Consider the following 24,543-nt stretch of genomic DNA (forward strand, 5'->3'; position numbering starts at 1 on the left):
TCAGAGAAAACTCTTTATAAAAATCAGTCTTCAGCTCGCTCATTCTGTAATTATTCAAGTGCCTCATGCACAATGTTGTAAAACATGACTAAAATGTTCTAAAATTTGTGAATATTTGCATAGTAACGTTTATTCAAGATATGAGGTTGCGTGACGATAATGACAGATACAAAACATATAGCAAAAATGGCTAAATCTAACTGAGTAAGGCAGAATTAAGTACTAGCAAGTGGGCCAGCTATTGCTCCTTCATATACGAGTCAGCCGAGAGAAGTGCAGAGCAGCGATAAACTACAGGATGGTTTGCACACTTGGTTGAGTATATATACTGTATATGTGAATGACAACTTTGGACCCCTGTATTCACCTAAGGGGGACAATCATCCCTGAGACTCCAGTACTCTACTTGATGATCGGATGACACAGTGCCAGGTTCCGGACCTTTACCACGACTGCTACTGGGATATAGCGAGATTTATGGATCATCTGGGTTTTACAGATAGCAGTCTATTTGTTCATCAACAGACAGCAAACCCCAACATGTGTTACACACATACCGTTATAATCTGCATCCTTCAAATTCACTGTTTATCTCATTCGATTTGTCACAGATACAACGCTTGCGTAAGACTTCATCGTCCTCCTTCACAGCATTTCTCACGTCATCCCTCTCTACATCTGTTCCTGTATTTGGATTCTCTGTTGCCTTACAATTTGGGTTTCCATCCTCTCCACCGTCATTGTGTTCTTCGGTCTCCGACTCTCCAGCTTCCTCTGACACAGAGTAAATCTCGCCTGGGTTGTTTGTCCCTCTGTTGCTCATTTGACGACACAGTCCTGAGGCAACAGTCCTGTTTGGGACAGAGCTATCTGCTGGATTGTTAAATCCTCCAGAATTCCAAGAATTGGCTTTGGTGCCACCCTCCTGGATGATAGTGGTGGTGATGCTCTGCAGTCTCTTTTTGCCCATAAGTTGACTTCCACCTGAAGTAGGGTTGCCCTTCAGAGAACTATCAGGATATACCAGGTTTGAGGCTCCTGTAGTTGGTTTTGAGGCCGGCCCACCATGTTTGGTAACTTTCATCATTCCCATAACCTCGTAACGGAAACTTGAGATGTCCTGCTTGAGCTCCTATCAATAATATGTACACAAGATTCGTTGTCATAACACCACTTATACAAATTAGCACAACATTAAAACAATTAACCATAAGTTTACCTTAAAGTTCTCCTCCGTTAGCCCCTCCTCTTTCTTAGCATCCCTGATCATTGCTGCTACATACCGCTTAACAAGGTTTCTGAGCACCTCCTTAAAAATCAGAATTCATTTAAAATTTTGACAAACCGCATGAAAAAGTTCATTCAAAAATGACAGTAAATAAGAAGAGGAAAAGAAGTGTGTCAATTGATCTGAAGTGTGAAATCAAAGGAAATGGTGCCAAGCTGATGGAAATTTAACTTTGTAGACAGATTTACTGAACAGTTGGTTTGAAAAAGACACCATTACCTGGTACTGTCGATTTGTGCGGAGGTTTTCAGCCGCTCGCACCTGAAAAAAAAGATGGAACCATTCAGTCATATGGATTTTGTAATTGGCTGTATTATAAGGTAGTGAAACTCCTACCAGCTGTCATCATTTGATCATTCAAAATAGACAGAAAAACATATTTTTTTCAGCACTTTCGAATAAATCAATATTCAATATTCAATGAAAACTGACTTTTTAATTATTATTATTTGTTTGCTAAATAGCTTTCCTGTAGCTCAGTGGTAAGAGCATTGCGTTAACAACGCAAGGTTGTGGGTTCGATCCCAGGGGATTGCAAATACCCATGTATAAATGTATAGGATAACACAATGTAAGTCGCTTTGGATAAAAGCGTCTGCCAAATGCGTAAATGTAAACAAGATCAGCCTAGACATTCAGCTAAAACACATTTCTGTACCATAAAAGCAACCTAACAACAAAATCTCATGTAAGGTCTTTTATTTGTCTCTCATTAGTCAAATAGCTAATTCCTTGTAAACTAGTTACCCCGAGAGATCCAAAAGTTTCAGTTCTTTTTCTGATTTTAACATTGAAGCATTGGCTCCTGATCCAGCAGAAAAGGTACCACAATGATTTTGGGCTGGGAATGATGTTAAATGGAGATGGAAGTGTGCCACCCTCCTCAAAGTAGCTCATCCAAAGTTTAGTTCTGGCAAACTTCCACTCGATGTCAGCATGATCCTATGGACCAAACATATAGAAGAAGTGTTAAGTATTTGAATTTAAAGAGTAAGCTGGAAGACATATAGCAAGAATGACTACATATAAATTGTACGACTACATGGGATATTTATGTGGGAATAAAAAGTAAGGAGAAAGCATTTAAAATGCAATAAAAAAAAGAAGAAATGGTAAGCTGTTACAAGATCTAAATACACACCAACATATAGCTGCTGTCCTTCTGAAACCTCGTATCTGCATAATTAATGCCATATATCATTATCAGGAGTCACCCTATGTGTTTATATTTGTTTTGTTTATATACAATTTATTAAAAAGTGCTCGCCAACTAAGACAGCACAGCATTTAATCATTTCCTGAAAAAATGTGGACATTCAAGGTTTCGGAAGCACATCGACGATATAATAAGTGAAAACTAATGTATGCACGTGCTATTTATCAACTACCCAAGATACTAAATATAATTCCTTGTAGCACTTACGGCAATGTGTTGGTAGGAATTGTTCATCATAGCAATTAACATATTAAGAAGCACCACCAGAGAGATTATGTTGTAGGTACCAAACATTGTGGCTCCAACAAACTCTGTGAACTGGTGATCAGGACCAACATTGGTCACATACAGGGAAACGAGACCGAATATGGACCAAAACAATGACTGCAATGTTTCAAACATCCTGAAAAAAACATAAAGAACATAATATTACTGTTTCAGGAAACTCTGTAAACAAACAAAATAGAAGAGAAATCTACAGCTCCTCACGTGGTGAATGCATTGTTCTGTGTTGAACAGCGAATGCCCTTGCAAGTGTCATTGCAGCTACTTATGTAGGCAGGTTCATCATAATAAAAATACAGCTGATTGAGCCCATTCGCGAAGGCAAGCAGAACCAGGCAGTAAATGAAAAGGAATTTGAGGATGTCTAGCAGCATTCGGCCGAGAGAGATCTGGAGAGGTCCGAGGTGGGAGTTGGCGGTGAAGAGCGAAATCAGTCGTAGAGAGCTGAATATGTTAGCTATGGCAAACAAGGCCTCTGCCACCAATGTGGGGTGCAACATGTCCCAGTTCACACGTTCCACCTCACCTGAGTGCTGCAAAAACAAGTGCTGAGTATTAGGTATGTCATATTTTCAGATTTGGTCAAATTTGGGTCCTGTACAAGCACTGTGTCCAACACATTTGTGAGGTTACAAAAAACAGAAAGACAAAATTTTTTTGATGCACAGCAATCGCACCCAATAAGAACTTTTCATGGACACTCAACTGTTACTGCATTTGATTGGGACCAATATGAACATATTTAAGGTGAGACAAAAACTTTGAAGTTATAGTTCACCCCAAAATAAAAATTGTCATAATTTATTCACCCTCATGTCACCCAAAACCTGTTTATGACTCTTTGGTTTCTGAAACACAAAAAAGAAAGGTTTTATTTTGAGAAAGGTCTTAAGAGGTTTTGTGTCCATACAATGGATGTCAAAGGGTCTGGTCTGGGTTCCAATGTGTCTCAAAACATATTTTGTGTTCTGCTGAAGAAAGAAAGTCATAAACATTTGAAATCTCTGACATGTGGGTGAGTAAATGAAAGAAGTTTCATCTTTGGGTGACCTATCCCTTTAAGAGAGCATGTTTCAATGCAAACCAGCATAATTAGTTATTACCTTAATGTAAGCTACGATCTTCAGTGAAATGGTAGCCAAGTAAAGAGAATTCATGATAAAGTCCATAAGATTCCACCAGTCATGAATGTATTCTTGAAACCCACCATCCCACATTTGTTTGATTTCAGCCCATACAAAGCCTATAAAGAATAAATATATAAGAGAAACAAGGAGTCAAATAATCAATGTTGTAAATAAAAACATTTTGAGATGCTATTACTTTAAAACTATACATGCAAATCTTAAACCTTCTGCCAAGAAAATAACTCAACAAACACTTTTGTGTAAGACATAGTGCTGTCAAATAGATTAATCAAGATTAATTGATTCCAAAATAAATGTTTTTGTTTATATATTGTATGTGTGTGGCATGTATATTTATGTTTATATAAATGCACACACATACATGTGTATAAATAAAAAATAATCATATATACATATATATATATATATATATATATATATATATATATAGATATATAGATATATAGATAGATAAATAAATATTTACATTATGTATTAATATGTATTAACATTAATTATAATAATTATGAATAAATATAAAAACTACTCATATTTACATGTATGTTTGTGCATTTATTTATACATACACATACACATAAATATATATTACATAATTATATTACATATGTTTAAATAATAAATAATCACAGATTCATATATACATACATATATATATATATATATATATATATAGATATATATATAGATATAAATATTTACATTATGTATTCATATGAAATATGTATTAACATTAATTATAACAATTATGAATAAATATAAATACTACTCATATTTCCTCAATATATACATGTATGTTTGTGCATTTATTTATACGTACACATAAATATATATTACATATTTTTTTTTAATATATAAACACATACATTTATTCTGGAATTGATTAATTGCGAATAATCGATTTGACAACACTAGTACAATAACAAAATTCTTTAAATAATGTAGATCAATCAAGATACATTACCTAAAACCCAGGGTAGGATCATCCATTCCACAGTGTTGGGTGCCGGTCCCTGCTGTTTAGGCAAATGGGACACCACGTGTTGAGAGGCCAACAGCAGGAGTAAGAGGAAGGTCAGGTAGGAAGCAGTGTGGCATATAAACTTAATGAAGGGTTTGCGGATGAAGAGGCCGTATTGGCTCTTGGGGGCAACCAGGTAGAACAAGGAAAAGAAAGGGAAGAGTAATCCGATAAACATGCAGGTGATGAACTTGCTGGCCCAGTGGCGACGTCTCCAGCCTGGGAACTCATCGTACCATCGAGATGCCAGCAGCTGCTGACAGTTTGGCTGTGCTACAAACTAACCACAAAAAAAAGAGACAAAATTGTTGCTGAATGAACTGCGAGTCACAACCCTGAACATTGACCACATTCAAAGAATTTCTTAGAGGCATTCAAACTGTCAGCCCCTAGATTCCTGGACATTGCTGGGATTGCTTGCTAGTACTGTGCTGTGGTGGATCAGCAGATAACTGTTTGTGTTTTCCTTGGTATTCACTGGTTGTTTTTATAGCGTTGCGTTTTCATTTAGGAACAGTTGCTGACACTTGTGTTGCTGAAGATCACATTCATTAAAAGTGAATAACTTTGTTGATCCTAATCGCTGTCGGTGTGAATACCCCTTTATAAGTGTCATATAGAGTACATTACTGCAATCCATGCAATGCAGCACAAAAAGAGTTGCTGATATCTTCTATTATTTATTCTTCTTATTTTGTCACTGCAATGTGCAGGAAAGCAAAATACTTTTCTTGCTTCTGTTATACGAAAGGCCTTACAAATGTTATAGATCACTGCAGTTGCATAAGAAATGCTCTCTGCAGAGCTCAAATAACAGAGCCATGCCATAATGAAAAACAAGAGAAGTATCGAAAGAGCAAAAACAAAGGCACAAAAAGGCAGCGACACAGGGCCCTTTTCTCTCGGCTGTTCTGTTTTGATTCTCATTATATCTGGATTTAATCTCCTGGGATGTTGAAGAGCTTTCTTCACTTTCCTCTGAAACCATCTACAATGCACATTAAATATAACAAGCCAAGGAATGACTCATGTGCGAACACAATTAAATGCAATAGTTTTCTCCAAATCAGCAGATTTGTTGTGAAAAAATCAGAACTGTTAAAATCCGTTGGATTTTTTAGTTTTAAAGAAAAGTTCACCCAAAATTGAAAATTCTGCCTCATTTATTCACCCTCTTGTCATTTCAAACCTTTATGACTTTTTTCTTCTGCGGAACACAAAAGAAGATATTTTGAAGAATGTTGATGACCGAAAAACGCCGGTACCCATTGACTTTTGTGTCCATACATACGAAGTGAATGGGTACCAGTTGTTCGGTTATGAACTAATTTGTACTGTTTGGACATACAGGTTTGAAATGAAAAGAAGGTGAGTAAATGATGACAGAATTTTTCATTTTGGGTGAACTTTAAATGAGTGAAATGCATATTGCATTTTTATTTATCACATTTATGCAAACATTACAGACTAGAAGACCTCAATTCAATTAGACACACACAAGCACATTCTATTGTACACTTCTATTGCATTGACCTTTCACATGCATAGGTATTGTATTGTTCATTGTGCACAGAAGGGGGCAACAAAGAGCCATTTAAACTACATTCTTGCAGTTCTCAGCTTTACAGATTGAAATTTGTTAAATGGGCAAACCATCATAACCATTTGACATTTTTTATACAGCCTGCAGAAAATCAAACGCAGCCCATACTGCTGATTTACAAACATTTGTGTTTATGATAACATAGCCTTTTTATACATAGTTGTGAAGTATTTCAACTATGAATGAACATTGAATAGCCTTTTAACCAACAAATTATTGTTTCTAAACAGCAGAAAACTCACCTCTTTCTGATGGTACTTGATAGCCAGTTTCAGCCTTGCAAGATCATTATTCCCTTCATCCTCTAGGGGATTTATATCATCCTTGTAGTTGAGGATCAGCTCAAGCTCTTTGGAGCTGCGCGTTTGGTCGAGCAGATCTTTGGCAAACAGCTTACACTGTTGAGAAAGCTCCTCGTACTCCGCCCTAAATTCATTTTCCACTTTACTGAGCTCTTGAAGCTCCCAGCTGAGCTGGAAGGCGGTCAGAAATGGGTCCTCACTGGACAGGGAAATGAGTGAGGGGCTTGCCAGGGCCCGGTAGATGTTTAGACGGGATCGGGAATGTCGCAGGCTGTCTACGTCTGAGCTAGACACGCATTCCATGCAGTTGCATCGCACCGGGTGGGGCTGAGGTATGGAGACACCCTTCTGCACCAGCATCTTTATGATTTCATAGCTGTTGGTGTGGGCAGCCAAGATGATAGGTGTTATGTCAGGTGTGAAATAGGAGAACTGCTTGTCCAGCAGGATCGGAGGAACCTAGAACGAGATGAAAATAAGATGCAAAAACTTAAGAGTCAGATGAATTGCTGTATTTTACGCATGTACAGTTCCTTGCAAACATATTCATACCCCTTCATATTCTTCACATTTGGTTATGTTGCTGTCTTGTCTCAAACTACTTAATTTTTTTTTAAATTACATTAATCTACACTCCATGAACAATAATGACAATACAAAAAAAATGATTTGTGACAACATTGCAAATTTATTAAAAATAAAAAACTGTAGTGTTCATACCCTTTACATTTGAAATTTAGCTCAGAAGCCTTACTTTTGCTTGTTGAAGTGTCTACTTTGAGTGGAGAATATGCATATCAAAGTAAAAAAACAAAACATGAGGTCAAAAGAACTGCCAGTAGAGCTCTGAGACAGCATTAGTTCATGCTCTGAGACAGGCTTAGTTCATGCAGTTCAACATAATGCATGTTACCGGTCTCTATAGTTGCTATGCACTATTCCCATAGCGAGTTGAGTGATAGTTAGTGATTGCACCTATTGAACAAAGCACATCGCCTGGTCGCGAGTGTGTTTCCGAAAATATACCTACAGATTTCTGTTGTTGTTGGTTACTAAACACATTTGTGTCATTGCGCTGTGTTTTGGGTGACTGCAAAATGTAAGCACGTTAGCTGCTATGTAGCTAGCACTCTATGCGCTAGCGGCTAACAACCAGCTGCTATCTCAGAATCTAGTTTGAGCCATTAGTATAGCCCAGTAGTAAACCCCTTGGGAGCCAAAAGAGTGCTTTAGTACATGCACAGTTTATGAAGTGACATGATGTTTCTGCTTAGTGAACAAAATTCAAGTGTATTCCGCTACTTACAGGGAAGCTTATACAGCCAGAGTATTTACGACACTAATAACGGACAATTGCGCTTAAAAACCACAAGGGAGAACCATAAGCCTAAGTTCTCTAACGTTGCTTTAATGAAAGAAGTTTGAACCACCAGATCTTCAAGATCTCTTAATTGAGCTAAACTCCTGTCCAAACTGAGCCATTGACGGAGAAGGGTCTGGGTTAGTGCAGTGACCAAGAAGCTGATGATTCCTCTGGTTTAGCTCTATGATCATATATGGAGATTGGAGAAACTTGCAGAAGGACAACGTCAGTGCAACACTCCACAAATCTGGGTTTTATTGCAGAGTGGCCGGACTCCTATGCTCAGTGAAGACACATGAAAACTTGAAATATGCAAAAACCTTCCTTTCAATGAATCTTTTAAATTGGCAGAAACAAGATTCTATGATGATCTGATGAATCCCAGTTTAATGCACCATGTGTGGAGAAAACCAGGCACTACTCAACACCTGTACAATACCGTCTCAACAGTAAAGTGTGGTGGAAACAGCATCATGATGTAGGTTTTTTTCCAGCTGCAGGGCCTGGGGCATTTCTCAGAGTAGAAGAAAAGCTCAACAGCACAAAAGGCAGAGATACTGATCAAGAAAAACTTGCTCAGTACATTTAGAACATTGGCCAGGGCAGACGGTTCAGTCTCCATCATGACAATGATCGAAAGCACACAGATAAAACAATGCAAGAGTGGCTAATTGACAACTCTGTCAATGTCCTTGAATGACCCAGCTAGTACTTGGGCTTGAACCCAACTGGACATCTCTGCATAAACCTCAAAATGTCTGTATACTTATGATCACCATCCAACCTGACAGAGGTTGAGAGGAGAAAAATGGCAAAAAATTGCCAAATGCATATGTGTAAAGCTTGTCATATCATATTCAAAAATATTTGAGCCTGTATAGGTGCTTTAACCAACTACTGAGTTAAAGTTATGAATAGTTATGCAATGTACATATTTTAGTTTATTATTTTTAATATATTTTCAATATTCTAAGTCACAAATCTGTTTTTTGATTTGACAGTGTTGTGCATTGAGTGTAGATTAAAGATTTTTTTTTTTTAAGTAGTTTAAGATAAGGCAGCAACATAACAAAATGTGAATAAAATGAAGAGAGTTTAATACTTTCCGTATTGCAAGGCACTGTATGTATTATGCAAATACATGTGTGCCTGTTTGCTCATTCAATATGCACTGTGGAGAAAAAAGGCTCCAAAATGTACCTGATCTGTCATTAGGCCAGTACTCTCTCATAAAGTACATCTTTGCACCTAAAGAGGGCATGTTAGTGCCAAATGTATGCAAATCTGTACCTCAATGGTAGATATTTGGACCTCTTTAATGGGTGAAGGCTTGGGTACATTTTTGACATTTTTTTCTTACAGACTTTGCTACATAACCACTGCCACATATAGGAATAGAGTAAGCAAAATTTGTGAATTCGGCCACATCTATGCACATTTGAATTGCATCCTGAAAGCTAAAAAACGGATCTGGCCAAAAACAGATGTAAGACCAAAACATTTTAAAATATCATTTTTTTTTATTGCAAAGCATGTCCAGTATTAAAGAAGTAGTTCACCTTCAAAATGAAGATTCTGTCATCATTTACTCACCCTGTTGTTATTTCAAACCTGTGTGATATACTTTCTTCTGTAAAACACAAAAGAAGATATTTTAAACAATATTGGTAACCAAAAACCGTTGGTCCCCAATGAGACTCCCCATTGACTTCTATTGCATGGACACAAAACCAATGCAAGTTAATGGGGACCAACATTTTTCATAATATCTTCTTTTGTGTTCTGCAGAAGAAAGTCGTACAGGTTAAAAATGACAAGAAGGTGAGAAAATTATGACAGAATATTCATTTTGAAGGGGAACTATCATTTAAATGTGTTTTTTCATCAAGTTTTTAAAGTTTGTTCTTTTCCTTGTTTTGCAGTTCAGATAGCAAAAGATAAAAATAAGATTTTACTGCTTGTCTAAATACAGATCCGCACTGCTCAGCAAATTATTATATTGTGCTGTCCAACTCTATTTAAGAGTAAATATTACAATGTCCTTAAAATTACATTTCATGCAGTGTTTGTAATGTTGCTGTGTGAATTTAAGCAGTCTGCCAAGTTGTAAAGCCGAAAGTTATTGGCTTGGGAATAAAGGAGTCAACTCTGAATCATGCAAACGAGTCATCTGTCGTTCTCGTTTCAGTTCCGGGTCAGATTTGCGTCACTCCGTGTAATGCCCGCCTACGTTCCATTTGCGACACTGCACACGGTAGACCAATCACAGCAGACTAGACCATCAGACCAATCAGATCAGAGTTGGCTGACAGAAAGGAGGGGATTAGACAGATGAATCACGGAATGAATCATCTGAGAATCAGTCAAGAAGCGAGTTAGCAATAACGACCTATTATTAGAAAATGAAAGTGTTTTTACACCGTGTATGTAAGCAAACTTGTTGTTGGACCCAAATATTTACTCTTTAATACACTTTCCTAAAAACATAAGTTCGTTTTTATTCCTATATGTATAAGAGATCATACATATTATCAGCCAGTTACTATGACAAAATGACTTATTTTTCCTGTGAGAAATGGTGGCAAAATAGTTAGTTTGGTACACTACTGTATTTGAGACTGTATCTGTAGCAAGGCCAATAGCAGGGGTAATGGCTCTTCTAAAATGTGGAAAATTTCTTTGCCTAAGGACCAAGACGATAAGAAAGGAAATGCAAGCCATCCTAGTGCAAAAGTAGGAAAAAACTTGCTTTAGTGCGCAGGTCTCTGTTAAAGGGCAATGCTTTAAAACTTTTAATTAACCAACTAAGTCTGCAGGGAAAACGTCCCTATTAAAAAGATTAGTATGTCCTGTGGTTCCACATATCACTGTGACATACTCTGAAAAAAACATGTTGCAGTGTTGGCAATCTGCATACACAGTGATTAAATATAAGAACAGAATAGCAGTAGAAATAGGAATTGTTCAAGTGGGTCGAAAGGAAAGACCCAAGACATTTGAGAGTGTTAAGGAAATATCACTATGTTCATCCAAAAATATAAATTATGTCATTTATTTGCCCTCTTTTCATTACAAACTTGTATGTGGCTTCCTTGTCATTTTATTGTCCATAAATGCAAGTCAAGAGTCAATGATGGTCTTACTCCAGCTCATAAACGGTGTAAACCAAACCTGTTTGGCAGAGGAAGTTTTTTGCCCATTACTCCGATTTCTTACTCCATGTAAACAGCTTTACCGGTTTCCTCTCAGTTTTGTTAACGTGTGCATGTCTGTCAGCGCAATAATAAAAGTCCCAAAAAGAAGCAATAGTAAAATAAAGCATAAAAGTCCGCTCTCGAATCATGCAGTTGATGTAGAAATGTAAAATGAAGAACTATTGTTGCATATGCAAGTACTGCAGACATGAGAAGTGATATCAAAATACGGCTTCTGACCATTTTCCGGCTGCATTTTCAATTACTTAACAAACTATCGACGATGACGTCGAGAAACCCGGCAAGTCTCAAACTTCCATGTAAACACGGTTTTCTGCGTAGCCGGTTATTACTATGCATGTACAGTAATCAGGTTAAAACAGTTTTCTTTTTAAGCAGATTTTTGATAAATATCCGTTTATTTTGTGCATGTAAACACACTCAATGTTATTTTGTTACCAACATGGGACCAATGGGCACCAATCCTATGGGAAAGAAGTCATCCACGTTTGAAATGATATAAGAGTGAGACATGAACAAATTGTAATTTTTGGCTGAACTATCCCTTTATCTCCAAAGTAAATCGTTCAGTAATTGCTGCCTTACCTGCATGCCCCTGCTGGGCTTTTTATGGTTCAAAAGCAGCTCCACAGCCCCCACCACTTCCTTACGGATGGCGTGTAAGATAGCATCCCCCACATATACGTTGAAACTGAGCAGTAACTCAATGATTTCCAGGTTCTCATTTTCAATCGCGATAAGCAGAGCCGTCCGTCCAAGGGGGTCAATGCAGTTTATGTTGATTTTGAAGTAGATCTCGGCTTCTATCAGAGCTTGTTTGACACTGGCGTAGTCGCCTTTCTCCACAGCGCACAGGTAGACCTTCTCCTGAGGTGACAACTCAGACTCAGCCCGAACTATCCGCAGCGGGATTCGGTCCTTGTATGTGAAGTTCCCCTTTCTGCGAAAGTAGAGTTGTGACATTGCTGCTAATCCTTCATTCGAGACAACTGGGGTTGAAGAGATGGAAACAGAAGGACAGAGACTCAGTACTGGAAGATGAAAGGATGTTGGTTAATGAGGGTAGGAATCATGCATTACCGAGGAAATGGACCTAAGTATTGTAAACTGTCTTATCCACACCCAGTAACCCATTAGCATGACACTCAGCTTACATTTACTGTACTTGGTTTTCTGTTGACTGTTAGAGTTCTCTGGTTATTAGGATATCAGATTGAGCGCTTTGTTGAAGGCCACAACGAAAACCTCGAATACTTAATAAGACACATCAAGACCTTAATGGCCATCACCAGTCATAAGACATGACATGTAGATTTTTCAATGAACCATGGTCCATAGGCTTAAACAAATATCATCATCACTGTTATCATCAGAAAATCTGCAGGCGGTAGTAATCTGCAGGCATTTTGCAAAATATGAACTGCAGATGTTAAGACTTTTTCTCTGTACTCTATACTGGAAGAGATTATGTGAATATGATAATATGACACAATAGGTTCTCGTGGTTGTGTGAGCAGTTATACAGTCCTTTCCCTTAGTTTACAAATAATCCTTTGAAAAAGCCTTCTTGTAAACTTTGATCTGGATCAGTGTAGATCAAAAGGGAATCACAATGTCACTTATAATTAATATGTGTACTTTGCTTATAAGCTGAATATTCACCATAATAGGTTCATGACTTGACAAAAGACAAAGTCAATGTTTAACCAGTGTGTCACAATGTAAATGGAGTCAATTTGCAGGTTGTCTGTGTTTTATTGTCTGTGCTTTGTATTGTGAAACTAATAGACATAAGCTGTGTCTGAATTCGTCCCCTATCTCTTATACTGCACTGTATCGGGTGTCCACCATTTTGTAGTGTTGTCCGAATTCTGAGTGAACAACTCATTCCCTACATTCGTTCAATTCTTTTTACCCACAAAGCCTTCTGATATCGAGTGTACATCCAAAGTATACTCATTCACTTACTATTGAACCTGAAACATTGCGAATGGACCGTCTGATTAGAATCAGCTGGAAGAACGTGACCGTTAATGCCACGAATGCACGTTTAGACAGTTGAGCTCAATTTTAAATATGTGAAATAATTTTAGAAACATAATAAACTTCATAGTTAATAAACGTTACAAACAGTTGTTTTGTTCTCTTTATTTAAAACTGATACAAAAACGTGACCAATAAGGTGAAATTTAACTTCGCCATTTTGTAAAGCAATCTATGAAGCCACGCAGGCGTAATAAAAGCGTTAAGACAATTGTCTGCGACATCACTGTCAGACGCAGGTTATATTAAATTAGTGTCCGAAATCATTCACTTATTTTCATTCACTTCTTCCCCATATAGTGGACTTTCGATCATTCTCTATAGGGAATAGTAAATGAGTGAACGAGTGAGCGAAGTCAGAAGCAGATATAGCATTTCAATTCTTAATAGATTAGCTGTGTTGCTTAACAAAGTAGTATTTATTTGTGTGTTGTTTTTCGACCAAACTTAAACTTGTAGCTACCAGTGTGGACATCCCACATATTTCTATTGTTAAACTAAATGTAATGACTACACCCTTACAGACTCCTAGATTTTACATTTATTCATTTGGCAGATGCTTTTATCTAAAGTGACTCTGAGTGCACTCAATATGTGTGTGTTCCTTGGGAACGGAACCCACAACCTTTGTGGTTCCTGCTCTACCACCTACAGGAACATTAGACTACGATAGCCCACATGCCTGTTGTATTACTCTTTGCCCAAAGCAAAACATACTTTAAGCAGAGAATTAGTCATCTGAAAACTTAATTCATTATCATTACCGTTATTATTATAACATGGTTTCCAACCTTATGGCATTGGCTAAAGTAAAAGTAGAATTTAACTTCATACTGTAAGGCATGACAGGTCATACGCATTTGTCATCAGTTTCATGATTTACAGGTGGATACTGTATTGTACATATATTTTGGTCCGTCTTCTGTTGTGGGCTTTCGAGTAACATAGTTTGGTTATCAACAATGTAATATTTCAACACCTTGTTTTCTTCTTTGCCCAACAAAACATTATTAACAGTATTGTCTTGTTTCTAACCATACATAGATTTGTGTGGGCCCATACACTTCTTAGTGACCCAATCCTTTATAGCAGACATATTATGGCATTTATAAGATTTTATTAATGTATTATATTATTATATATTGTTAATAATTGCATACATTAAACTTTTTTAATAAGTGGTTTGTAAGAACATCAACATGTTTTATATATTATACAGCGTACAGTAAGTGTTGGATGAGCACACCACCAGTAATTGACAGACCATGTGCGCACTGCGCAGTGCGCTCGTGTCCACTGAAGATAGATGGAGGTTGTGTAGTCAAAATCTAAAGAACTCCCCATTAAAGCAAAATATAAATACATCGTAGTATTTTTCCAGCATTTTTGATCCGATGAAGGTCTAAAATGCTGCACGCGCACGATATGCCACAAAACTGCAGTACGCACCCATTGCCAAAACTGCTATAGGTAACATTAGGAAAATAAATCCTATATTTCAGCTCTGCTGTAGTTTTAGCGAAGCAGTCTTTAATTAAAAGATCTAGAGATAAATTCATACAAGTTAGTGAACAACATTCGTTTATAATGTCACCATAATTTATTAACTCTGTGTGGGGGAAATGCATGTAAATGGACATTAAAACACATGTACTGTAATGAAATAACGGAATCTCACCTGTTGGTTTTATATAACGTTGCGCTGACTCGTGACTTATCCCCGTTTACTGACGTACAACAGGTGCCCGGTGCTAACAGAGCCGCAAAACTGTTACACTCCAGTCGCCTCCACAGAGAAAAAAGCGCGAAAATGCGCAACGGTAGACACGGAACGCGGAGAAATAACGTCCATTTGTACGCACTTGGCGCGAATTACCGTGCGCGACGATTGATCCTTTCATTGCGCGTTCAAGATGAAGATAATTTGCAGAGTTTGTCGAAGAGAAACGTGTTTGTTTCCTCCGGAAAGTAGGCTAGATGTGACTCGACATGTCGTGCTACAAGTCGTTTGTCATCTTCCATATTCTTGAACGTTTCATCGCACTTTAGTTCGTCGGTCCCTCATCTTTCAATTAGAGTTCCGATTTTTGCTTACTGGAGAGACTTGGAGATGGAGCAGAGGATACAAGTGGTCTACCTGCATCTCTCTCTCTCTCTCTCTCTCTCTCTCTCAGTCTCAGCTGGTAGAGTGTTTGTGTGTGTTAGTTATGGTGATTATGGTGACAGTTTACCTATAATTTATGATTTCTTTCGCATAGGTTCCGATCCTAAATCTCTTCATAAATTAAACGCATTGAAGATTCTGGTCTTGCCATACATGTCCACTTAAAGTGACTTCTTCATCATAATATTAAAACATTTTAATTAAAATGACAAATGCTTACTGAGAAAAAGCTTTTTTATTATAAGCTTACGTTTAGATTGAAACATTTTTCAAATGTGACTTAAATGTGCCTTTTTATAGGCTATCACAAATCGAACCCACAACCTTTGCTCTATTAACGTGCAATAATCTACCAACACAGGAGCGGAAAATGTTAAGAGCAAATGTATCTTTTGTTTTAATGGACAATTTACAAATCAACAGATTTATCAGTAACTGAAAGGGGGATTCGGCGTGTCGCCAGTTTGTCTGTTAGAACAGATTGCTGTTTTGGGCGCTGTCTGTGAACCTGTGAGTTCTTGTGCCATTTATACACATATAGAATTCAGCATCAAAAAAGCAGAATTGAAATATGCACAAACATTTTTATCTCTCCTGAGCCACTTGATCAAACCTGTGAAACCGAGACGCACATCTGAGTTTGAAGCATTAGGTGTAAAGACACCTTTCCTGCAATATGTCAGTGTAACAGGTTTAAGCATCACAGAGCAGACAAATCGAACCGCACTGAGAAGTGAAGACATTCCTCTGAAAGTCCTTTATGTTATCTCAGTGCTCTGGAAGGCAGACTGTTACCCACAAATCAAAGTGAAGCCATAAAGAAGAGTATTACATAATTCCTCAGCCGTTATAGCACAAGTGTCTCTTATATGTCATGTTCAAACATCTCCTTGAAAACTCTTGGAGTTCTCTTACCTGAACTGAAAGTCAGTTTCTGTTAGTGCTTTATTTCTTAAAATGATTATATTCACAATTAAGACTTTTGTCCTACGGTCATACAAACAGAACAGAAGTTTAATGTTGTGAAAAATGTCTTGTTTTCTATTTTCCAGGATGTCAGAAGACGCTTGAAAGCTTGCTCGGATGAGGATGTCTGCATGTGAAGAAATAGACACTCAGAAATGAAGAAAATAAGGTAATTTAAAAAATCTGTCAGTTATTCACGTTCAAAAGCTGTATGTGACTCACAAAAGAAGAAATTTTGAGTAGTATTTTGAGTAAATATCTGTGTAGTGTTGTGTTCATGCAATGGAAGTCAATGTGGTCCAATAGCAAATATCTTCTTTTGTGTTCTCCATAAGAAAAAAAGTCATACAGGATTGAAATCACATAAGGGTATGTAAATGATGACAGAATTTGAATTTTGGGAGGAACTATCCCTTTCAACATTACAGTGTCTCAATTATTTTTAAATGCAAAAAACAACAAAAACGAAACAATTCATAAAAACATGAAACATGACGAAATGTCTCAAAGCCATTAAACCAATAAAGCCACCCTGAAACAAGAAACCAAATGATGTGAAAGAATTTGTTTTTTTTTTCAGCAAAGATGGTGAGATAGCATTTCCCTTTTAGTGCTTCTGGAGACTCTCTATAATTCATAATTTCCTCTGTCTATAATTGCTTGAAATTATAATTGTTTTAGCATAAGAGCGAATAAATCAAACAGTGTCTGTTCTGTGCTACCCCCTGCAGATTCCTTGAATTGAAAATAAATGTGGCGCAATGAGAGGCAGGGCGATGGGAAAACAAAACGGTTGAATTAGCAGATGTTTCGGTCTCTAGATTGCCCTCTTTGCGAGAGATGAAGATGTTTGCGAGAGTTATAAGGTATGTGGACACCTCCAGGCAATAAGAGAGAAATGTATTGATCAAATATTGACACGTTTACACACGGATAGGAAACTTGATACAAGATGGAAAGAATAAAATGAGAGCAGGATCCAAGTGCAATTTTTCTAAATCAATGCCAAATATTCGGTGTACTCTGACCTTAAGTTCTCGGTTTGTAACACTGAAGCATTAAGGCTGCAAATGAAAGGCTGAATTGTTACTAAATAGGATATCTGCGAATGTCAGAATTGATTTGCTGGGCAGAACACAATAAATGTAACGTCCCCTGTTCTTCATTAGAGAGAGTATGAGAGTTTGTGTATGTTTGCGGAGAGAGGGGTACGACAGAAAGAATTTATCAGGCAAGTATATTTACTGCATCTGTTTAAAACCCTGTTAGTGTCTGCAATAGAGATCTATTAAAATTGATTTGCTTTTACCCTTAGAGCCGGACATTGGTTGCAGTGAACATTTTTGCTGGTTTTTGTAAAGCAAGCTTTTTAAACCCTCACACAGGATGTGCTTCTTCAACAAATGATTACAAATGTTCCAATAATTTGATTATTTCAAGAGTTACATTTCATATCGCCAGTGTTCACCTTTCATCTCAGCCGTCTCACCAGGCTTAATTCACAAAGCTGTCCACCATTTGTGGACTTTTATGATTAGCGTCTGGCCAATAAATGCGGCACTCCATGTGCTTCTCAGTTCTAACACAAAATTATTTGTCTCTTCCCATTTGAATGGAGGCTAATCCGGGCTTTTTCGCTGCGACTTCACGCAGGCAAGCTTGATCTGTCACGCAGAAGCAGAAGTAGTGAAAAACTCTGGAAGATCTGAGATGTCGTCGCCGAGGGCATTGCTTTGCATTTCTTGGATGTAGAAATGGGCTGATGCCATACAGTCACCTGAACAGTGAGGGATTAAATCCAAAACGTCCAGTATAAAAATAAATGGGAAGTGTGGGGATAGGGGAAGAAAAAGCCTCCTGTTGCCTAGGCTACGGTTCTTTGGAGATGCCGTGAAGAGCCCCCGTCATACAGCAGCTCTTTGAATAAACAAGTCATTATTAGCATGTGGATTGAGGGTGTTCGAAGGGTGTATTAGTTACCGCCCATCAATGACCATTCAACCGTTTTTCATTCTCTTATTGAAATTCTTCATGCCCACCTTCCCCAAAAATATTTTGTTGTTGTAAAAAAAATGTTATGTTGTTTGTGAACCTTATGTTGTTATTATTTTTTGTTTTTTATTGTGAAAGATTTTTTAATAAAATATTAGTAATATCCACATACTGCGTGATCTGATCTATACTGTGTGATCTACTTTATGTTAATTTTTCATCTATTATTACTAATATTGTTATTGATTATGCATGTAAAGCTGCTTTGCAACAATGAACATTTTGAACATTTTATTGAATTTAACATATTTGTACATCATCTAAATAATTTTGAATATATAAGCTTGCCATTGATGTATAGTTGTTGGGATAGGAAAATATTTGGCGAGAGACAATTATTTCAAAATCTGGAATCTTAGGGTGCAAAAAATATTTAAAATTGCCTGCAGTTGCTAAAGTTGTCCATCGGATGTAGCAGGCAGTTGCTAAGAAGAAACAGTTTTTTTTGCTCTCTATTGGCTTACCGCTGCAATGACGTTGCAGACAGTAGATGAACCTGAAAGCGGAAATTCTAAGCTTAACAGATACCAAACTTGAGTGGCTAATTCTCAAAGATGGGGAAGCAGCGAGCGATGTTTCTAGGCGTATTTCTGGCCATTTTTGTTTGCGATTTGCAGCGATTGCTGCATCCACTTAAAAAATTCTTAATATCATAATGTTTTGGCATTATATCCTAACAGATCATTTTGACTCAATGTATTGTTGGCTATGGCTATACCCGTGCTACTAATGACTGGTTTTGTGGTCAAGGGTCAAATATAATATAACATATTCATGTCCATAAATAGATTTCACGGTAGTGTTTATAGTAACCGTGGATTGTCAAACTCCTAAGGGCAAATAATAGTATCATTAAAGTTTTTAGCACAAAATCTATATTTAAAGTATGAAGTAATACAAGCTAAGTTCCATTTCAAGCCATCACTTCTACTGTGACCTAAAATATGATGTCGTTGGAACGGGTAGGACATCAATGAAACATTATCGATTCTCATTGGTCTCAACAGCACAGTGACATAATCGACGTAGCTGTAATGATCGAGTGAAAGGTTATGAAATTATTTTAAAGTCCACACACTGTTCATCATAAAAAGCTACAGTACTGTATCATGAAACTTTAGATTTAGAACACAGCGTATGTTTATCTTTTTATTTTGGGGGGTTTGAAAATGAACACCATAAATGTTGCATACCAAATAGGAATGTATGATTCTTTTTGGCTGTTAATGATTTCTTTAAAAATAAAAATGATGACAGTTCAGAATTTCTATCAACAATCAACCAGGGTTATCATGAGGTGTATTCATATTGTGCCCCCTCTCCCACTTGAAGTGAAGCGTTACATTTGATAAGCTGTCAGTCAAAGATCAGCTTGCTGTGCTTGTGTAAAGAAATATGACCAGGTTAATGAAGAATCTGAGAAGGCAATAAAGAGAGAGGAAGTGTGACAGACGTATACAGCCAATTGAATGCTGACGCCGTCGCATGGGAGATTTTGTTGAAGGGTGTTGGCACTAGGAGTAGCAGAAAACAAGATTTTCTCACCAGGAGCTTGTTGGTATTGGATGGCTTTTACAAGCTTTGTGAGAATGATGCTCAGGGCAGTGCAAGGATTTAAGACGGTGTTGATGAAAAGGATTGCCAGTTTGCCTCAGCTGGAGGTCAAGATTTGTGAATTGCACACAAACCACCACAGGAAAGAAAAATCACAAATGTGATCACTTTCAATCACAAGATATGTCACATGAAATCACATCAAATTCATCAAAGGCTTTGCTACCTTAATTTATTTTATAGCTCGGAGACTATTGTCTATATTTTAATTTCTGTGTTAGGAGAAAAGACATTTGAGATGAAGCTAATATTTAAATAAAACATAACTAAGAAAGTCTTCAAAGCTAGAAAAGTGCAATAACATGTTTCTCTTTACCTTTTCATTTACATTTACATTTAGTCATTAAGCAGATACGTTTATCCAAAGCGACTTATAGATTAGATAAACAACTGAAGCAATTGGAACAACAAAAGGGATAAGTGCAATAAAAAACTGGTCTCATTTAGCAGTGACAGTTTGTATCCCTCCAAAATGTATAAACCTTTCTATTTCTATTTCTTTATATATATATATATATATGTATCAATAACAAACACAAGTTCTTAAAAATGTGGAAATAACCACTTCCCAGTCCTTTTCCACTTATCTCAAGAGACTTGTGCTGGACTTGTGTTTAAAGTGCACACTTTTTAGTAGACCTACTGAATCCAAGATTTTTTTTTTTAACTCCATAGCTGAATTAGGCCGTAACTTGACATAGTTCATCTAAAGTATGTCTTTCAAATTCTCACAGAAAAAAACAAAACATAAGTGTGAAGACCCTTACTCTGAGACCCTTAAAGTGGGCTGCTGAGAGGCTGTTTCAAAGATTGATCCATCACAGACATACATACGAATGCAGAATGGATTGAAATTCAGTTCTGATTACATAATGCTGATAGTCATGTTGCTGTTCATGCTCATTGAAAAAAATAAGTAAGATGAATAATTTAAGAGTGTGCACCTGGATATACTTGAAATCTAAGAGATGATAAAAGATGGCTGAAGGCTATAAATGGGTCCTGAAATGATGGTGAGGATGGTATATTGTGGCTTGAATATGTTATAAACAGAATCTCGTAATTGTATATCACAATGCTGACATTAAGTTGTTTGCAAGCGCATTAATACTGAATAAAAATATTATTGCTGAAATAAATCCTTTATTGTGTTACCCCCCCCATAAAATGGATAGCACACACAGGTGATGGAAAGATCATGAGTCAGGGTTATATGATGTATCTGTATGCTGGAGGTGGTTTTATTTGCAATGTTTGGATTTTCATGAAGTGAGTGGGTGGAGACAGAAGATGAAACATATTTCCAACTGTCTGGAGCTCAATATGAGACACGAGTGAGCAGCTTATAAAATTCACTCTGAGGACAGCCGGGGAGGAGAACAGCTACTGTATTATCACACTTCTGCATTATTTTCCCACGTCTGCAGAATTTTAAACAGAAAACACTGTTAGTATTACAAACTGCAAAGTTTCACTCACTGCTAAGGCTAACAGGAAAACTGCTAATAGAAATGCACGTGTGTTTTAGCAAATAGGGTCGATTTGCATTCAACAGATAAGGAAAGATAATCCTGCAGGTTTCAAGGTGGTTCATCAGTTTTGTGGGCTTCAGTTCCTATGTGAGAAGTGAGAAAGTCAAGTTAAGTCAACAAAACAAATGGATTTGTTCCATTTCAAGGTTTGAGGTAATTACTTTGACCACAGTCATGACCATAATGAAATTTGTTTAGTGTCGAAGAGCTTGAAGGTTATCTTTAATGCTATGTATTGTTTCAATCGAATTTCTTCTTGGGCGTTTTTAGTCTACAAAGAGGCACGTTGAAATCATGATGATTTTTTGGACTTAAAATGTGATTTTTGCTTCCTGCAACATGAAAGAAACCTGATCAAGGTTTTTTCAGTTCTGCGAAGGTGTATGAAATATCGCATTGGGGATGATGGTTATTGGACAAGAGCTGAAGACCATTAACAGACTAAATGTTGGAAAGAGCAATGCACTTTGGTTATAGTCTCTGTTGACTTTAATTGCCGTCTAATTGAAATGTGAAATCAATGCAAAATGTTTCATTCGAAATAGATATGTTATTCAGCATAAAGACAGAGGCAGTACATTTATCATCTATAATATTAAATATTGAGGAATGTTGCTAACCGGCACTCATTCACTTGCATTGGATTTGTGTCCGTACAGTAAATGGGTCCCGGCGCTGTTCTTTACCAACATTCTTCAAAATATCTTCTTTTGCTTCATAAAGGATGTCAAACAGTTTGAAATGACAAAAGGGTGAGCATAAGATGACAGAATTGTGTTTCTTATGGGTGAATTATCACTAACATTTAAATAAAGAAAGTATACTCAGACTTATAGGGTTAATGGGATTTGTGGGTTCGGGTTGTGATGGGGAGAGTGGATTTATTGAAAGGCAACACTTCAATCCTGTCAAACAGACTAACAATGAAATGCATGTTGTGCTGGTAAGTGAGGAGATGAAACCTAATGGAGCCCAGAGGGCTGGTGAATGTTTCTCTGTGAGTGAGGTAATGACTGTAACCTCTGCTTCTGCCCCATCTGCCATCTCATCCTGAAAAACCACTCAAGCCAACTGAGGAACAACCTACCAGGCATTTGGACTGCAGACAGCAGATTATGAAGTGCTTTATGAATGTGTGTGTGTGTGCGTGCACGTGTGTGGGTGTGTGAAATAAAGAAAAAGAGGAGGATGCGTCAATTACAAATTGGGAGAATATATAAGATAGAAAGAAGGATATTAGGAGAAAGTCAGTCAATCGTTTAAAACAGGCACATAACTTGCATACGCTAAGTAATGTGAATACAAGCGTATTGAAATGCTTTTTTGCAATCTAATGCTGTGAGGAACCACCGTGTTTAAGATGTTGACGGGGTCATTTATTGCACTGGGCCTTTAAAAGGGTCATAATAACTCATGAAAATAAACATTTAGCTTGAATGGACCACTTAGTGTGATGAATCACAGTAGAACTAGTGATGATAAATTAAACTAAATATTTAACCCTTTCATAGATGAATGCCAACCTCAGGAAAAATATAGTTTCCTATGAGATTTTATTGCTCTTATGGCATGGAAACCAAGATTTTAACTTTTTTAAATATTCTTCAAGATGTGGCAGTTTATGCACCAGTGTCCCGTGTATAGACTGTGCCATAAAAAACCAAGCATGCACAAGGAAGGACTGTTGACTATCTATCGTTATTGTTATGGGTTTGTTTTATTAACATTTGGAATATTTTTCTTTATTTTAATTGCACTTCATTTTATGATATTTAAATTTTAGTTTCCTTTGTTTTTTCCAATTTATTATTTTGTCATTTGATAATTTATTTGTTTATTTTTTACATGGCTCTATAATTTCAATTAATTTAAGTTTCAGTTTTATTAATAATTTAGTTTTTATTTATTTCTCTTTAATAATTGTCCTCTACGTCGAGTTTTTACATTTCAGTTGATTGCATTATTTTTAAGTTTATTTTAAGGTCCAATCCTCGGTATTAATACAGTTGAAAGAAAAAGTATCTGAACCCTTTGGGCTTACTTGGATTTCTTCATAAATTGGTCATAAAATGTGTTCTGATCTTCATCTAAGTCACAACAATAGAGGGACACAGTCTGCTTAAACTAATACCGCACAAACATTATACGTTTTCATGTTTTTATTGAACACAACATATAAACATTCATAGTGCAGGGTGGAAAAAGTATGTGAAACCCTAGGCTAATGACTTCTCCTAGAGCTAATTGGAGCCAGGAGTCAGCCAACATGGGGTCCAATCAATGTGATGAGATTGGATGTGTTGATTAAAGCTGGCCTGTCCAATAAAAAACACACACCAGTTTTGAGTTTGCTGTTCTGAAGAAGCGTTGTCTGATGTGAACCATGCCTCGCACAAAAGAGCTCTCAGAAGACCTACGATCAAGAATTGTTAACTTACATAAAGCTGGAAAGGGCTACAAAAGTATATCTAAAAGCCTTGATGTCCATGTGTCCACGGTAAGACAGATTGTCTACAAATGGAGAAAGTTCAGCACTGTTGCTACACTCCCTAGACGTGGTTGTCCTGTAAAGATGACTGCAAGAGCACAGCGCAGAATGCTCAATGAGGTGAAGAAGAATCCTAGAGTGTCAGCTAAACACTTACAGAAATCTCTGGCACATGCTAACATTTTTGTTGACAAATCTACAATAAGGAAAACATTAAACAAGAATGGACTTCATGGGAGGACACCA

The 24,543-nt window shown here is 37.0% G+C and overlaps 1 protein-coding gene across 1 annotated transcript; it reads right to left on the reverse strand.

The window, feature by feature from the left end:
* trpc4a (transient receptor potential cation channel, subfamily C, member 4a) lies at window positions 1-15,577 on the reverse strand. Its single transcript, XM_056736490.1, has 11 exons — window positions 15,160-15,577; window positions 12,024-12,427; window positions 6,801-7,319; window positions 4,899-5,235; window positions 3,893-4,032; window positions 2,994-3,322; window positions 2,712-2,907; window positions 2,036-2,230; window positions 1,508-1,549; window positions 1,220-1,309; window positions 1-1,132 (listed from the first exon to the last, which is right to left on the reverse strand). The coding sequence occupies exons 2-11, from the start codon at window positions 12,399-12,401 to the stop codon at window positions 560-562; spliced, it is 2,799 nt and encodes a 932-aa protein (XP_056592468.1). The 5' UTR covers window positions 12,402-12,427; window positions 15,160-15,577; the 3' UTR covers window positions 1-559.
* Window positions 15,578-24,543: the final 8,966 nt, after the last annotated feature.

The sequence above is a fragment of the Triplophysa dalaica genome, chromosome 22 (assembly GCF_015846415.1).
Source record: "Triplophysa dalaica isolate WHDGS20190420 chromosome 22, ASM1584641v1, whole genome shotgun sequence".
Taxonomy (NCBI): Eukaryota; Metazoa; Chordata; class Actinopteri; order Cypriniformes; family Nemacheilidae; genus Triplophysa; species Triplophysa dalaica.

What these genes read in the sequence shown, in the direction of transcription:
- trpc4a (XM_056736490.1), bottom strand. Translation starts at nt 12,401, where the DNA reads ATGTCACAACTCTACTTTCGCAGAAAGGGGAACTTCACATACAAGGAC. An exon ending in AGCCCAGCAGGGGCATGCAG is followed by an intron (nt 7,320 to 12,023) that starts GTAAGGCAGCAA and finishes ATCTCGTTCTAG; the next exon opens with GTTCCTCCGATCCTGCTGGA. An exon ending in ATTCCTACCAACACATTGCC is followed by an intron (nt 2,231 to 2,711) that starts GTAAGTGCTACA and finishes TTTGGTCCATAG; the next exon opens with GATCATGCTGACATCGAGTG.